General features: G+C 41.6%; 1 protein-coding gene across 2 annotated transcripts in view; it reads right to left on the minus strand.

Moving 5' to 3' along the window:
- Nucleotides 1-274: 274 nt before the first annotated feature.
- ITSN2 (intersectin 2) overlaps nucleotides 275-18,080 on the minus strand; it is an 86,151-nt gene continuing 68,345 nt past the window's right edge. For both annotated transcript variants that reach the window (XM_010584270.1, XM_010584269.1), the window contains exons 29-39: nucleotides 9,193-9,314; nucleotides 8,201-8,307; nucleotides 7,374-7,557; nucleotides 6,427-6,525; nucleotides 6,090-6,257; nucleotides 5,011-5,223; nucleotides 4,156-4,277; nucleotides 3,516-3,598; nucleotides 3,270-3,353; nucleotides 2,809-2,982; nucleotides 275-1,680 (exon numbers count right to left, since the gene is read on the minus strand). In XM_010584270.1, the coding sequence (XP_010582572.1) occupies nucleotides 1,523-1,680; nucleotides 2,809-2,982; nucleotides 3,270-3,353; nucleotides 3,516-3,598; nucleotides 4,156-4,277; nucleotides 5,011-5,223; nucleotides 6,090-6,257; nucleotides 6,427-6,525; nucleotides 7,374-7,557; nucleotides 8,201-8,307; nucleotides 9,193-9,314 (1,514 nt within the window). In that variant the 3' untranslated portion in view covers nucleotides 275-1,522. The remainder of the gene's footprint in view (nucleotides 1,681-2,808; nucleotides 2,983-3,269; nucleotides 3,354-3,515; nucleotides 3,599-4,155; nucleotides 4,278-5,010; nucleotides 5,224-6,089; nucleotides 6,258-6,426; nucleotides 6,526-7,373; nucleotides 7,558-8,200; nucleotides 8,308-9,192; nucleotides 9,315-18,080) is intronic.

Raw genomic sequence — 18,080 nt, forward strand, 5'->3', positions numbered from 1 at the left:
GTACTTTTCAGAGGGTCAGTGCTGAGCAACGAATGCTGTCAGTGCCCTACAGCTCAGGTTCTCTCTTGTTCCAGCATGGTCTGTGTCTCCCTGCTAGTGTGCCTGCACAGCAGCTCTGGCGTCAAAGCCAGAAAACAGTTTTCGCAGTGCTTTTTCAAGAAGCTCCAAACTCTCACTGTACAAACACAATCTCTCAAGAGTTGCCAAGATTTAGTTTTATTTAGGATTAGAAATACTGAACCACAGAAAACTGTTAAAAGTAACAGAGGTTGACTCAGCCCTGTAACAGAAGGGTACACAGATGGCAATCGGGTGTGAAACTGTCAGACACCAGGAGGTATTGCTGCGCCCATGGAAAACAAGGGCAGGCGCTGCTCAGAATTGCATGCTGTGCTTTTTCAACAAAGCAGTTTAAGGAGGCAGTAAAATGGTTACAATGTATCAAACCTTTTATAAACACACTTTTTTTTTTTTTTTAACCATCCCTGATTTTAGCGCCAAGAGAAAGTTTTTTCTTTCAACCAATCTCATTTTACAGATTTGTGTTGGGGGAGAGTTCCCCGGAGCAAACGTTTTAAACTTGTAATAAACTTTTCTTGAATTTAATCCTGTTTTTCTCATTATTTCACATTCCCCTGTACAATAAAATATACTTTTTAAAAATCACTATGCATCAATAAACATCTGTAGACAAATTACATTAATAAACTTATATTTTACTCTCTATATACATGTTGGCAATATCAAAGCTTCAAGATTCACATAGAGGTCTGTAAGACCAAAGAAATGTACACAAATAACTTACATTTAGGAAAAAAACAAAAGCTGAAGAGTATTTTTCCACAGTATTGTGGGTCACAGTATGTAAAATATTTTTTTCTAGTTATTCTTCACAACCACATTGTCTCAGCAGAGAATGATGAATCAAACTGAAGCAGAAAGAAAAATCAAGTAGCAGTTACTGATTTCAGTGCAGAACTAAGTCAAGTAAAGAACTACACTTGATTCTTAATGAATATACAATATATCGGAGACTTCTCCAGTGCTAAGGCTTCTTCAGCATTTAATCTCTAAAACTATCATCCTGAGATGGGAAGATTCCAGTGGATATCACTTTTTTCAGATTTAAAATGGAATGATTCTAGTGCTGAGCTTAAACCATTCCTCAGTCTATACCTTAGACTAAGTGGTAAAATGCACATACATCTTGATGCCACATTTCTACTTAATACTTTTTATGGCCCTGAAAATGGAAACATTGGCATCCAAAACCAAGATATTCCAACATAACAAAAAGGCACTGAGCTATAGTACTGTATATACAGTAACATTTGTGTTTGCATAGATCAACGACAACTTTGAATGCTGCAAGGAACTAAACACAACCAGTAACTATGAGGAAATATAGAAGCAGCAGGAACTCTTGCTTAATAACCAGCGTGGGGCAAGGAATCTTTTACAAAAAAAAAAAATGTTCAGGCTGTCAGCTTCAGTTGTCCTTCATAAATTAAAAAAAGTGTTCTTAGAGGAGTGTTTTCTGATCAAAGAGCTGCAGGTCAAAACGGACCCAGACTTCACCTGTTGGAACTTCATGCAGAAGTAAGTGCTTCGTTGTGGGGCCTTTGCTTTCTTGTTCTGTTCTGATTTTTGCTACTGGAACTTCAGTGCGACCCAAAAAATCTGTTGGGCGAGTAAGAAATTTCATTAAGCAAAGATGTTAAGCTTCGAAAATCTGAAAGTGTCAGGTTAAGCAGGAATGCTGCATAGTATGTATTCAGTTCCAGAGCACTGCTCCCAAGCTTCCTGTTTGACTAGACCTCACCCCTGTGTAAATCAGCCAGCAGTGACAAATAAGGGTCTTTCTTAAAAAATGCTATGGAATTAGGATGGGAAATATGCCTTTATGTCACAGTTTGATCCAAGGGCTTTAAAAATACAGTTCCCTTTCAGAAACACAATTTCAAGTGTTCTCCTGTCTTAGAGCTGGAAGGTCAGAGTTAAGTGACGGAACCCGTTTACAAGTCAGTTGTGGTGCCACAAAGACAATAAAAAAAAAATTCAACTATTTTGACTCAGCCAACTTTTAATTAGGCTTATATATCATTCTTTACACAAGAACAATGACCTTGAACAATTAACTGCTACTTGTAGGTTTACTGTCCTATTCAGAAATTGTATACCCTCTTTGTGGCCATTTCATATATAACATCTGTGTGTGTGTGTGTACGAGCGTGTTAAAAGGTTTACCATGAACTGAAAAAACAGGCTTAGCTGTCCAACTGGGAGGAGAAGCCTGGCAAAGTCACGTTACCTCACAGGAGAAAAGACCGAGCTATAGTTACACATAGGGCAACTCAGGTCAGGGCAATACCTTGCAAATCTGTAGTAATCAACTGCGTGTCAGAGCCCTGAAAAAACACTTAACTTTTTAAAGAAGCAACTGACTGCCAAAACCACCAAGGAAATAAAGAAAGCTTATCAAGCTGTTGCTGTGCAAATATAACCTAGCACCTTATTTTCAGGCACGTATAGTAAGAGAAAAACTTATGCTTTCAATTTCTCTGTCTCTCCCTCTGACAAAAAAGTAACTCTGTGTCTGATAAAAAAGCCAGAGTGGGATCAAACCTGCCTGCCCAGAGCTGTTGGCTCCGAAAGGCTATTGAACCTCTGGAGTAAGGAGGCATTGTTTTTACAGAACATTTCTCAGGAAGCAATCATACCTACAGGCTCTTGGAACTGCTGGTGAGGAACTGTGTACCCCAAGTCACAAGAAAGCATTCTTCTCCTAAAACAAATGTTCACGCTTACCATCGGGTGAGAACTGATCCCTGTCAAACATGGTGATACACAGGACATCCTGATACAGATCCTTTATGAAGAACTGGCAGTTGAAGTTCCACTTGGGGTTCAAGGTGTCCTGCAGGGTCCTTGTAGTGTAGCTCTGAGAGCCCATGCTGATTTCACAATATGGGTTGCTCTTCCCTAAAGACAGAACAAGCAGTGAAACACCTCTGCAGTGCAGAAGCCTCCCTCCCCGTCTGGAGGCTGCTTGGCCACACATCGATGCTGCTGTCCAGAAGATGTGGGTGAGGCAATCCCTATATCCTAGAGCAGCACAAAGCTGGTTCTTTGCTCAGTCCTCTGAAGCTAAATAATGGTGAATTCATTCAGAAGCTGTAGCTGAAACCACAATGCTTCCCAATTCACCAAACTCCTCTCAGCAAACGTCACAGGAATAAAAGTGATTCGACACTATTTCCTTCACTTACCATTGGGCTTACAGGCTTTTAGTTCTGTTGCTTCAATCACATGCACCATCAAGCGTCCTATTCCCGAGGTTTTCTGTGAGCGAGCTGTGAACAAAGAAGTCAGAAATAAATGGATTGGTTGCAACCGTAAAAACTGGCAATAGATCTGACGAGGGAGATCCTACATAGACACTGTGGCATCCTCCAGAAAAGGCCCTGCCCATGTGTCCACATGGATGAGAGGGAAATACAGAACTCGGTAGGTACCTTGATAAGCCTTTTCACGTTTCTTCTTCTCAGTTTCGATGTACTGCTCTGATGCTGCTTTGATTTTCTGGACCCAGGCAGTACTGCAAAGAGCAATCCCTATAGTCAGGGTCATACCACAGGCAGGAAATTCTTCAGTATCAGTGACTCTGCCCCAATCTCTTTTGCCATTCCCCCCCCCCGCCACTGGGTTTCAGAGGCATCACGAATCGAGTTAGTTCAAGGACTTAAAGCAATGGAGTTTTTGGATTTAATCTTATGCCCCATTTCCACATCAGCCTGAATAAATGAAAGTGGAGCTGCTGTTTTATTAAGGACTGCTGGGTCACGTTAAAGACCAACCAGGACTGGGGAAGAATCCTACGGGATGCTGGACTTTGCAGCCCCAAACTATTCTTCTACACAACTGTAACATTGAGCAGCAGCAGACGTGACTGGATTCCACTGCAAGAGCTGCCATGCAAGCATCACAAAACCAGAGAAAACTTGTAATTCAAATGAGAGTCAAATGAGTTTATTTCCTGACCAAGAGACTAAGCCCTGTTCTTGAACTCAGAGACCCCCATGTCTGCTCACTGGAAACACAGCCTACAGCCAGGATCAACAAGATTAAGCTCAGATCTGCATTTTCACTACTCACCGCTCATTAATGTTGTCAGTTTTAAGCGTGTAAACTCTGTCAATGTGTGATATGTGGAAAACTGGCTCATCACTTGAAGGGTCTGTGGGCAATTTCACTAGGACTTCATTGAGGAAAACAGGCTGAAAGAAAAGCAAACATCACTGTGGCAGCATCACCCTGACAATAAGCGGAAACTCTACAAGGATGTTTAAATACATTGCTTTACTGTAGGGAAAATCAAAGTCGTAGGACACAGGACGAACAATCAGATCACCATGTAAAGGATGTGAGAAAGGACTGAGAGAAAAACTACTCTGGTGATACACCCCATTCTGCCTTCCTAGATGAAGAGCTTTGTGAAAGGGGCAGGACTGCATAAGCACAGCTACAGTGTGGAGCTTGGAAACCCTGGGAATCTCTCAGGTTCCCTGCCGGAAAGCAGCCCTGATACTTAAACTTACCCAACTCCAGAATCTTGAGAACACACACTGTGTGGACACAGAGACTGAAGTTTTGCACCTCTTACTGTTTTCTAAAGGACAGGTATTTTCTTGTGGATGCAGGAACTTGTGCAAAATTAAGTCAAGGCTCCTGCTTCTGAACATCCCACTCAGCTGCTCAGGCACGATGCTATTTCTGCCCTTTCACTCCAGAGTGGACAGAAGTGTTTATTAAACCAAGACACAGAAGCCTGTCCTTTTCCGGGGACTAAGCCAGCGGCACTCGTGCATGTTGGCTGCCAGTACGTGCCCATATGACAGCAAACGATCAGACGGGGCCAGGCAGCTAACCCCAGCAGGGAGAACGGCATTCCTCATCAAAAGCCATGTCCCACTGTATCAACATGACCACGGGGCACCTTGATTCACTCACCATTTTGTACATTTTGAACTGTGAGTTGGATTTGGGGCTGAAGAGTTTATCGGAGCCAGAAGATACAAACTGTTTAACCATGTAGGTGAGCAGGAGGAAGTCATTGAAAAGGAAGCCGTACAGCTCCTTATTGCTCTTGGCCTTGTACAGCTTGCCACTGTGCAGGAGTTTCCGTGGTCCCAAGCAGTTTGTCAGGGAGTTGAACACAGGTTGCTAGGAGAAACAAAACTTATTAGCAGCAGCAAGTTAACGCGGACATCAGTTCCTGCTCCTTTTCACAGTGGGGATTGCTAAAACTACTTAAAAAGCTCTTCTGTTTTGTTTAATGAATTTAGTTACAAATGAAGAGAAGGGAAACTGTTTTATGATCTGCCGTGGTATCAGCACTGCTCCCAACTTAAAGTAGATCTAAGCTTCACCAACAACACACGCAGGGCTCTGACTAAGATGAAGGTGTTTAACTCGTGGCCACTTTTCTGTTTTCCAGAAGTTGTGTTTAAGAAGAGCCTGCAGAGTCTGCAGCCAGGTCATCTCTTATGGGTGCACGATTAGGTGATGGAAATAGGACAGACCTTCTGGGCCTGTCAAGCCCTGGTTCCTTACACAGCCAATGGAGAACTGTCACAACACCTCGTTTTGAAGGCTGTCCTGAAAGGTACAGGAGCCTGAACCCCCCATATCTTTGAGGATCTGACACTGAGGGCTTCTGTGCCCTTTCTGCATGAAGGAAAACCCTGGGAAACACACACTAAGTGAAATTCCACATAGTAACACCTGACTTAGCCCAGTGGCAGCACAAGCAGAACTTCAGAGATAGTTAACTTCTGTTTGTTTAATGGTTTAAATGGTATCAGTTTTAAGCTGATAAATCAAGATTTTTCCACTGCCAAAATCATGAAAAAAACGAGGCTTCATCACATGATGGCTGTGAGCAGAATTTAATAAAAGCTTCTTTGCCAAGAGCTCAGCAGTGGATCACATTCCAAGAATGGATGTGAGCAAGGACTCCCATTCCCTCCCCCAGCCTTTCTGAAATGACTCGGAAAAGCCTCCGCCGTACAGCGTATCAATGCGGCTACCTCAGCAAGACCTTCGCACTGGACGTGGGACTGTATCCATTCCAGCCTGTCCGAGTTCTCCTTCTCACGGACCCCTTCGTTAACTTGAGAGCACAGCTCCTCCGCACGCTCCAAGGCCAGCTTGAGGTTACTGTGATCAGGGTGATTTTCTGGAGTGTTCTCTAGAATCTGGTACGGATCAAAAAGGGAACAAAATGAGATAAAAACAGAGGTAAGCACAGGTACTGCTCCACACTCTCAGAGAAATCCCCATAAAGGGACAAGGCTTTTTTTTGCTTTTGCTACTGAGAGCAAACTCAAAAGCATTCATCTACAAAACCTCACTTAGGATACTCACACTCTTTATGAGCAGAGGGTAGCGGGTTATTCTTTGCATAGGTTTCAGGAGGAAACTGGAGAGGGGCATTCCTTTGCAGCGAGGGTCCAAGGCAAGTTTCTGTGGTGCAACCCAGAGATTTAACAGAGACATTGCATTACTCATCAAGAAACAGCTGCCTCACCGCACTGAAAACTGAAAACTGTCTGATCAGATTCATTTTTCCAGGCATTCCAAGAAATGTTAGATTTTTTTGGTAAACAAACAATACTTGTATCTAGAACAAACAGGAAAGCCGGTGCTGTCATTGTACCCAGACGCTTTGCCAGCATAAGCCACAGGATCATTGTTCACGCAGAATCCTTACATTCAAAACCGTTCCAGCTTTTATTTTGACATTACAGGCTCCACTCAGGTTGAAAAAAACAAAGCACTGAAAGAAACAAATGCCTGATGTCAACAGTTCTGGCATTTCTCCTTTCATGGCCTCAAAGCCATCACATCAGCTGCAGTATGGCAGCAATTCCTTATTTATTCACAGTGTGCCTGCCTGTGATGCTCTCGCCACACCTCTGGCCCTGGCTGCAACCCCACTGCTCAGACACACTGCACACCCCACAGAATTCCAAGCGCGTTCAGAACAACAGCTTTTTTATTTACACTCCACAGACTCTTACCCCTTCTGACAGCATGAATTTTTGGGAAGGTGCAGACACCAGCACCGTAGCTTTGTGAGGTTAGCGTTACACTGAGGTGGGAAATAGAGTAATAAATTAGCTAGAGAGAAAGACAGGTATATAAATAAAAAGCACACACAGTGTTAACCATGGTCATCATATAAATACACCTTGGAAGGTTCTTAGCTATTTTTGCAAGATTTTACTCTTCTGGGTTATCTAGTCGATCTGGTTAGACGGGCTCCTGTCGTTGAGGAAAGAAGGCGGCACAAAAGCTACTGAATAAGGTACCTTTAAGTAGTCTTTGAAATCAGCATCTTCATCAGTTTTCTGCTGCAGCAACGAAGCTCCGTTAAGCTGGCAGCTGCAGAACCGAATGTAGGCCTGCATGTGAGAGAGCTCTGCTGCTAAGATGTCCCCAATCATCTGCACGGGCATTTTTTCTCCTCCTGTTTTCTTACGCACTCGCAAGGCTCTGAAGAGGAAAGAAATCACCATTCAACTTTGCTGCCAAGTCTGCGAGGCCTAAATCAAGATCCTTACAACATCCATCCCGGAAAGGACGCAAGTCTGCGAGGTGAATTCTCTTTACAAAGCACGGGGGCTTCCAGGCGGCTCAGGGTCCAGCCTGAACCCCCAGGAAGTCACCAGCACAGCACGCTGCGCTCAACCATCTGCCTGATGGGGTCTGTGGGACTGAGACTCTCCTTTGAGGTTTGTGGGACAATCGGCATCAATCTCTACATTCAATCAGCATCCCATTTCAATGAATTATTAGCCATTTTGTCTCTCCAAAGTTTACTTTTAGAGAATAGAAGGTTGCTTTGCAGAAAACTGGGAAGAACGCCTCCTGTGCACGTGCTTTTGTGTAGGCTCCATTTCTAAGGTAGTACAGCAAATGTGCATCTGTTCTTGCTGTTTATTCGCCCCCTCTCTTTTGCAACAACTCCTTCTTTGTGAGGTAGTCTGAATGCATTTAGCTGTTCTGAATGCACACATGCACAGGAAATAATGAGCAAGGACAGAAATATTTACTGTAAAACCAGAAAACTTGCTGGGGAAAGGAACAAAAGAATAAAGATGAAGAGGAAAACATAAAAATGCAAGTAAGTACTCACTTCAGTAACTTTGTATTTGACATGATGAGTTCCTTCCAGTTAACAAAGATCAGCCCCATTTCTCCTTCTGTGAGACAGCCTGAATCAGCCATCGGTTTTTGGAAAACCTGCAGTCAAAAGATCAGAAAGGTGAGCAATTCTTGAAACAAAAGCAGCTCAGCCTCTTGTTCAGCTTAGCAGCGATTTTGCTTTTTTTGAATGCTCAGTGTCCAATTTCTTAGAAGCTAAAAGCAATTCCTTATGAGCACTTGTGACAGCTGTCACTATTTTTCCTAAGCACGTGACCTCATTCCGACACCAGCATTGCCATTTGCAAAGCAGGGGCAAGCACTGGGACCTGCAGGCTGACCGTTCAGCAGAAGAGCATTCCCATGATTTCAGAGTCAATTGCTACACAAATTACACTTACGCATCACACCTGTCCCCATACCCAGAGCACTCACAGTCAACCTGTGTGCAGAGCTCCAGCTTTTCAGGGGCTCTCAGCACAAGACCTCTGGAGAGCAGAATACCTGTGTAACTCAGTCTATTTAACATCTTTAACACTTGATCACACAGTTGTTTTATAGAGAGGTCAAGTCAGACGCCCAAGACCACCTAATGCTGGCCAGTTCCTGCCCTGCCTGGTGAGGTGGTCTTGCTTCCAGAAATAAAATTGGAGACAAAGGCAGATGATAAACTTTTATGGTGCTTATACAGCTTCTGTCATGAGCCTGTGCAGCTTTGCCAGACAGCCCAGCCCAGCCCATCATCTTTACACTGAGCCCAAACACCTCAGAACAGGATTTGGAAAATTGGAAAGTCCTTTAAGACAATGGCTTTCACAACGTGATGTTTCTGCCTGGTGGACAACCACATAACATTCACTAGAAAGGGAGGTGCTCACACACCTTTCTTCCTCTAGCATTTCACAATTCGTAAGAATCCCTTTATCATTATTCAGTAGGACAGAGGTGTTCTCCAAATGCATTTTCATATCCAAGACATCTCACCTCTAAGACGAGCTGAAGATCGTCCATATACCTTTCTTCTGTCTGAATGAGTTCATGAATGTAGCCCTGCCTTTTCCTTTCCATCGGTTGCATAGTGTCAAGGCTTTGGAGATCAGCACACCCTACAAGAAGTAAGCCAGTAGTTTAGATTCCACTCAGGCTATCAGATTTGATGAATTAACAAAATTGCACCAACATACACCAGCCCACGGTTCAGACCATACACACGGTGGTGTCCACAGCAGCAGCAGGTTTCAAAATTGAGTGATGTAGAGGTCAATCCCCTCCCCACTTCATGCCATTTTTTAGTCTGTCACCTTTTTATTTCTTCGAGCATCCCTTCTTCTTGTATTGTGATGCAGAATAAGAATTCCTGACTTCCTGCCACTCCATTTGTCTCATGGTTTTTCTCATCTCTTCTCCTTTTCTGCCATACTGTTTCAAAATTGTGATTTTCTCTCACCTTATGCAATGTCTTTTGTGAGATGAAGTCATCTAAAATGTGTCTGGTTCTGACTTAGGACATTGCACCTTTAATCTCCACCACATTTCTAAAGTACTCTGCCTTGTTTATTAATTTATGATGCAAACCACCAGTACAAATTTGTAAAGTTATAATGCATAATGTTATGGTTGCGTGATTTGGCAGTTGCACAACTTTTTTTGTCATTTAGAAACAAAATGAGCCTGAAATATGTTGAATTATTTTTATGCATCAAGTGTGAATAATCAAAATCATGCACAGGAACATACAGACAGTCAATGACATGAACCCCAAGTTTTCTGTAATACCATGCAGACCCTACAGCTTCACACTGCTTTTTCTCTACTGTATACATGTTAGTAAGCATGACAACATTTGAAATTTAGTAACTGAATCGAAAACTGGTAAAAACAAAGTGGTGAATATTTTTAGATGAGTAAAGGAGAGCATACAAAGTCAAACTCTGATCCCTATGTTCACATGCTAGCAGAGTACTGCAAAGTAGCAGGGTGGGGGAAAATAAAAAGAGAAACAATTACAGAGCGTTTGAGAACATGCAGCTATCGCTTGATGTGACGGCATCAGATTTTAAAACAATGTGAACTGTAGATTTTGCAGAATAGCAGGAAGGACATCGCAGGGCCTCATTTAGATCCGACATTTCCAGAGGAACGATACTTTCTGGAAGTTTACAGGTGTGGAAGGCAGCGTGACCTACAGCACGAAGGGCTGCGTCTCCCTTGTCACCCTAACACATCTAGGACACTAGAATGTGACTTTATTCTATTCACTGCCAACGTATAGATCTGTTTATGGGAAGGCTGCTCTAAATAATGAAACTAAAATGAGTTGGTATTAAATTTGAGGGGAAAAAACAACAAGAAACACTAAACATTTCGCTAAACTTGATGTGACAGTGGCCTAATGGAAACCTCCCAGGCTTGTGCGCTTCCTGCTGCACAAGCATCAAGCTGCTCTGAAGGAGCAGCAACCTTCAGCTAAAAAGGAACACTTGTCAAATGAACTTTTATGATACCATTCGAAGTATTTTACTAGGGAAACCCTTTGAACAACACAAAGAAGTATAACAGTAAATGCAATAGCTAGGTTTAAATCAGGACTTTTCAGTTCTGATTTGTACCCCTAAGGAGGATCACAGATCTAAAGCTTTCTGATAAGATTTGAAAAAATGCCACTTTTTATGAAGACATCTGGGATTGCAGCTCTTTCGATTGTGCAGAATGCTGCTTCTGGCCTTAGTTATTCCCAAAGTTACAATCAGGCCAAAATCAGATGAGTAAAAGGAGTAAAGTTACAGATCAAAGCAATTCCTATGAAGTTTGGTATCTCAATCCATCAAAATGGACTGTGGCCAATATATGCTACTTCTGGATTCTAGCATCATTCTTTAGTCTGTACAGGACTGAGTTTAAGCCCACCTGGTTCCTAAGACATGAAATTTTAGGATAATCAAGGGCTTGTACAGTAACCAGACTTTATTTCTCAGATTTGGAAGTCTCAGCTTTGACCACATGGTTCTTTTCTACTGCAAGGTATGCTCCTGCAACAAGAGCATGGATGGACTGAAGCTCCTGTTGCTGTTTGTTTGTATCACAGCTGTTAGAACAACCCACATGCTCAATTTGTGTCTCTCTCATGCCATCTACTTAAAGTTGAAGCAAACACTGGAAGGAAAACAGGCCTGTTTATGTGCACCTAAAACAGACTTGGTTTATAAGCTCATTATCAGATACAAAAATGCAGTTAAATTAACTGGCTCCTGCACTAAGCTTTTATTTGGACTGTCGGCCTTTGGGATGAACGGACGAGTGCTATTTTATATTTAAATAAGCACTAGCGAAACCACTCCAAATTTTGATGGGTCTGATGATACTGGCATAAAAACACAGTATGCAATCCTCACATCTGATTTTAGAGGGTGAATTCAGACATTTGGATCTGAAGGGAAGATAGGCGAACGAGACAGAGAATAAAACAACCTACCTAGTGCGTTTGCCAATGTTTTTCGAAAGTGGCCACAGCTACCCATGGGCTCGCTGGTATGCAAAGGGTGGACCTGCATCTCTACCCATTCTCCTCCCACATTCCTGTTCCCTCCTTTCCTTGCATCAATTCTGGCACTTATCTGACTCCCAGCTCACACCCTGGCAGCAAATGAATCCCAAGAGGGAAAAAGAAAACAGTAGTTTTCTGCTAGTTTAGCAGCCAGGAATGTGCGTGGAAGCAGTAAAACTGCCTTTTTTGGCAGCAGAAAGCTGTTGGTTTGGCTTCTGTCTTGTGAAGCTGCATCCCAAGCTCCCCATACGGCTAATGAAAAGCAGTGAGATTTTTGGGAGAGCCTGCAGAGGGGAATCTCGGCTGTCCACAGTGGGGGCTCACCTCCCTCTGGTGACTAGAGAAGAGGTTTACATCACCTTTGCAGGGCAAGCCAGCCCGTTCAGACAATCTGGGGCATGATCTGCCTAGCTCCCTCCCAAAACCAACGTATAACGGAGCAAGCAGTGGGTGTCTGCTACCCTTGAAACTTAGGGCACGGCAAGAGAGCGATGCCTACTACAACTGTGGTACCTTTTGTGATAAATCCTGGTCTCCAAGACAAGGAAGTAGCTGTCTTGCAGGGGCAAGGTAAAACAAGCTGGAGAGTTTATAAACAGGAAATCCCAGTCTCTAAAGTTGTGTTTAAAATTATACCTCCCTCTCCAAATATACCTGAACAAGAAATACTTTCTCCCTACTAACATAACTAACCTTGCATGAAAAGCTACTGAGTTTCACAGTCAAAAGATGTTCTCCTCTGCAGAAAATTCAAATGTTTGAAAAACATGGGGTGCTGGGGGAGAAAACCTTTCCAATTACTGACATATTTTGGATTTGAGTACATTCAAGGGGAGGAATGACACTTTCTGAAGAGAAGAATTCCTCCAGTGAAAGAAAGATGAATGAGACCTAATACCATCTCAAAAAAAAAAAAAAAAATCCATTTTTTTCTTTATTAAAAAAGAGGGAGTGAATTAAAATTCCTCACTTAAAAGCCAATTCTAGAGAATTCAGGTAAAAAACAGGTGGATAAAAGGCTTTCAAAGATGGTCAGATCTGCTTGGACATTTGAGTGTTTTGTCCCCTTCCCCAATGAACTTCCCCACTCAACGAACAATGAAAAAACCTATTAAAAATGACAGCTCTGGAAAGACATCTTAAGCCTCAAACATGAGCTCAGGCACTTGCCCTGAAGGATCTATCTACACCAGAGGCATCACCGCTTTGGGTCACCAGTGAAGACTATTTAGGGATAGAGGTGGCCTATATAAACTGCATTTGTATGGAAACAGCTTGGTTTGTTCAGGGCTGTGGGGTGGTTGGGTTTGTGGTTTGTGGTTTTTTGGGGGGGGGGGGGGGGAGTTGGTTGTGTTGTTTGGGTCTTTTAAAATTTTTTTTTCTTTCTTTAGCTCAAGCCAGTTAATATGGCTGGAAAAAGCAGGTAAGAGAGGGGTTTTTTGCCTGTATTAGCCTGCCTCTATTTTCCCAGGCTACCATAGAAAGACTACATCTCACCTTAAGTACCATGGGCTGGCATTAAAATAGTCCCTTTACTACAGCCAGAGAACAGACTGATGGTATCATGGGACATCACCCGTAGCCATTTTACAATCTCTGCTGGCGCACATAAGGCTAATTCACTTGCAATGAACCCCTGTCACTGCCTGTAGCTATCAGCAGCCTCTTGTACCTACTGAAACCTGTGAAAAGAACTAATCTAAGAAATTTGCCACTGCGGAAAGGTTGGTTTCCATCAGGCGCTGGGAAACATAATAAAAACTTTCATCCGATCTCCCCTAATCAGTAAATATAGTATACTCTCTTTGCTACAACAGAAGAAATTTATGATTCAATTTTCAAGAAGTAAAAGCAAAATTAAGTCACTCCATCACAGAGCCAAGTAACTTAATGCTCATACCAAGCTATTCAGATGGGAAAAAATCCTCCCCAAATGGACAAAAAAAACCACAACAGACAAACTAGATCCTTTTACGTGTCCCTTTAATAAAATACATTTGCATAGTTATCTTACAACTTTGTTGAAAACCAAAGATGAACAATTGCCTCATGCTAAGCACAGCCTGCATTTGCATGTCTTAACAATCATCCCCAAACATGAATACTCTAGCTTGAAAAGAACAACAAAAGAGATTTTAAGGCAGCACACACCATTACGTAGCAGTTTTACTAGTTCATTACATTAAAGTAGTATGACCCTGTAGCAGCTCCCAACACTACTACAGGCCAAGGTCTGCCAGCATTCCTACGAGCAGACTTATTTACAGGTGTTTTCAACCCGACTCAAGAAAAATCACACAGGGATACAATCTGACAGAGCATCAAGATGGCATAAATATTCAGTGACTGGTAAGAGACGTTTCAATTATTAGCGTGTGAGTTTTTTGATGGAGCTTTATGCCTTCTGCACTCCTAACTGTAACACTATTAACACTGACATTAAGATAGCGCTTTGTATGCTTTCACAGCCCTTCACCATCACTGACGACTCGTGCACCCCAGCCCTGCAACCGGGTCTTGGTGGTGGCACAAGACTTTCCTGCACGGATCCAACCGCTGGATCAGGAACTCAGCTCTGTAAACTAAGCTTTTGTAAAACTACACTTTTGTAGGTTGTTAGTCCATTATGCAAACTAGACAGTTAAAAAATTAGGAGGCATTTCAGTACCTGTTCTTGTGCATTTACAGCATCGTTTACATTCTTACCCCCAATTACACCATGGCCCCTATTCTCTGCTGGCCTACAGGAACAACATTAAGCAAGTATTATGCTGCAGGCAACATCATATTTTGCTTTCCTGGTTGGCTTCAGTTTTAACTGATAACCTTGTGTGGCTCTGAGCAACATTTAGACTCTCAGTTCTTGACTGGGGACCATCAGTTCAACAAAACCCCTCTGTTTTCCACCTTGTCCTTAGTTCCAAAGCCAACCTTTTTTATCCAAATAAGGGATGTATACTTCACCACTAGTTTTACTTGGCTGGCTGGGACGACAGCTGAACTCAGCTCTATGGACTTGTATCCACAAGAGAGTGGATTGCACACAACCAGAAAAAAAGTAACATTTTTGAAAGAAAAAGTCTGATTTAAGCCCAGCGTCTATTAGCTACACCTCTTCATTGATACAGAACATTATTTTTAAATAATCTTGCCTTAAATACATCCTTGGCATAGTCTCTCCCACTGATGATCTGATGCATGTATTCAATTCTTTCTGCACCAGTGTGCAATAGGAGAGCAGAGCTCTCAGGTGATTGTGCTTGAGCTGTGTTAGGCAGACCTTTGCAGTAGAGATAAATAAAGAAGGCAGGGACTACATCTCTTTCAATCAGCATTATTAAGGTGTATTATTATCTTTGTTATTACAGTTAGAGAATTTGAGGCATACTCAGGTAATACTGAAACATGAAAAGGTAACTGTGAAAGCCCAAAATGCTTCATTCCAATACTCATCAGTTCAAAATGAGGGGCAGCTGTTTCAATAATTATCAATGCTCAACTACATACCCAATGATAGGGCCACTTGTGTGAAACTCTACCTAATACTACCCTCATCTCCAATTGTATCAGTTAAAAAAATGGGTAGAATGCCAATTGTTTTTGGAAAATGCCATGTAACTATTTCCTAGAACATCCTAGATAGGATGTGAAGTTGGTTTTAGTTTTTCAAAGACAATTAGTAGCAATTTGGCATTCAAAGAAAACTGTCATTGAACATTGGGAAGTCAATTTGGCTCAAATCCCATAGGTTAACAGTGCCTTTTAGAAACGGGATAATTTATAAGAGAAATTATTAGACTACAGTAAGTGACTGCTCAATGCCACTGGTGTAGCACAACACACTTGCACCTGTATTAAACAGGCTTTCAAAGTCAGAAATTGAGAGAAGGCAATTCAGGGTGATTAGCAGATTTTAGTAGAAATACTTAAAATGTAGTTTCATAAGGAAATCAAGTCAGCTAGAATACTTGAGGAAATATCTAGCACATTACTTGCCTACAATAACATGATTTCATTCTATAACAAAATATTGGTTTCGACAAAATACATCCAGAATAAAAACCCATTTGTAGTTTTATGTAGGCACATTGCTGTAGTCCGTATTGCACAAAAGATATCTCTCTGAACTAAAGGGCACATATACATTATTTGATCAAGTATATTAAATACATAACATAGAAGTTTTGGAGAAAGGCTTTTTAATCTCTGCAATTGGACTAACCTTTTCCTGATAGTACCTTCACAACATTCATATATATATATGTATATAGTAAACAAGCAGTGTTTTGTAAACATTTCTGATTGCATAAGTGAGCTTTGCTGTTTCATAACCAACTTCAGGAAACCAACTAAATTAAATACCATGTCTACTAGATCTCTCCTCTTGTTACAAGAGCACAGTACTATTTAATTAGACAAGCAGTCCGCTATTAAATTAATCCTTTTATTTAAAGGGGTATCAGGGTTATAGTCCTGAAGTCCTGGTCTCTCCTTCCCTCCCCCCAAACTAATAAAATGTGGGCGCCTTTACTGCACCATACTGCTGACATGCCATAACTGTACCTTTAAGGACCACTTTTGAGCTGAGGAGTATAGTTCCATTTCTAAACCCAAATGCTCTGCCTTCAGCTCCAGGTGTCTGTTAGTGTTTCTTTTCTGGCAACGTATCTTTCTTGAGGTTACCCATGTATTAGGCTGCAGCTTTCAGACAGTACTTACTTTAAGTCACTGCAGACGGTAGCCAGATAAAAACACTGTTCAGTACCATTAACTATTTAATGAAGAAAAGGGGCAGGGAAAGGGTCTAGTAGCACAGAGGCTGTATAAGTACTTACTGCAGTAGCTAGTACATGTTTGCCGTTTGCTAAAACTGAAAGCAAATACAAATTATTGGAATAAAGTATTTAAAGGAAGGAAGGTTGTTTAGGGATAGGCTATATCGAGCCAAAACAACCTGAATTCCTGCTATAGTACTACTGTGAAGGGAGAAAAAAATTAAAATATCCTCCACTCTATGCTTAATAGTTCTTTGCCCTGTTAAAAAGGGTATTAAAAGGCTGGATGGACTGCGCCAGATCTAAATCTTAGATCTTGTAGCATGTTTGTAATCACAGTGACTATCAGCAGCAGAGACAGGTAGGGTTTTGTTTCCTGGATGAGCCTTGTAGGCTGCCAATTTTAAGAGCTCAATATATAAGAGATTACATCAAGTCCATTAGAACAGTAATCAGCGAACATTTTAATTCTGCAAAGTATGTACATTACAACATTAAAATAACACAACTGCCCATTCAAAACAGCTCAGATAAACTGTGCAAATAGTGGGTCTTTGTGTGTCTGCAATCCCACCATGCAAACGATAACTTGATATGCATGCTAATGATCTACGATTATCAATACCAAAGAAAAATACTAAAGGAAACAAGAATGAACAGCAGTGAAAGCCACACAAAGACCCACTATCCTTTCTGCTTTTACAAATCAACTGTAACTGTAGATTATAAGAAAACCCACAAAAAACTAATTTCTTGACTGGATCTAATGTTCAAACGAAGCAAAAGGATTGTGTCAGAGATACGTGAGCAGGGCTGGCCACCCTGCCTCCACGCTACAGTCAAACTTGGATAGTGGGTCTCTGAGGTGCTTTCACACTGGAAGACAACATTGGGTCCTAAAAAAAAAACAAAAAAAAATGAAGGATAAAATGAACATAAATTTGAAGAGTGAAACATATGAGTTCTATGGACAAAGACAGAACAACACCAAAAAGATCAGAAAGGAATGACTAACATTCAACTTTCTGAAAACAGACATCATAAGCTTCTACTCTTACAATTTCATATTTATAAACACACACAGTTTTAAGTACTTGTGACCAGCCATCACTGACTCTGAAAAACACTTGCAGCTGATTCACTTGAAGAAAGTTTCTTCCCAAGGAAGACTTCTGTTATGTAGACTCAACAACACAAGGTGAAGCCCTAGCGTTTTTTTAAAGGCAATGGCAAAATTCCCTGAGATTTCAACAAAGCCAGGATTTCTCCTGAGAAACTTGTAATGAGACATTAGAAAATCAGATAAAAACTAAACTTGTAAAGAAAAGCCTCATTGGAATTTATTCATATTGGCACATAAAAATTAACATGTCTGACTGTGCAAAGCCTGAAAGAAATGAAAACCTTGTCTCTAGTAATATGTGTCCATGAAGTAGCATGTACCACATCACTCAATATACCCATCAGAAACCAAGGTCTACACAGTCTAGAAGAGGCACTGCGAAGTCAGGTTAAAGGCAGATATATGACGTGGGCTTCAGCTGCACACACCT

Source organism: Haliaeetus leucocephalus, unplaced genomic scaffold, assembly GCF_000737465.1.
Source record: "Haliaeetus leucocephalus isolate CR32 unplaced genomic scaffold, Haliaeetus_leucocephalus-4.0 Scaffold964, whole genome shotgun sequence".
In the NCBI taxonomy this organism is placed as follows: Eukaryota; Metazoa; Chordata; class Aves; order Accipitriformes; family Accipitridae; genus Haliaeetus; species Haliaeetus leucocephalus.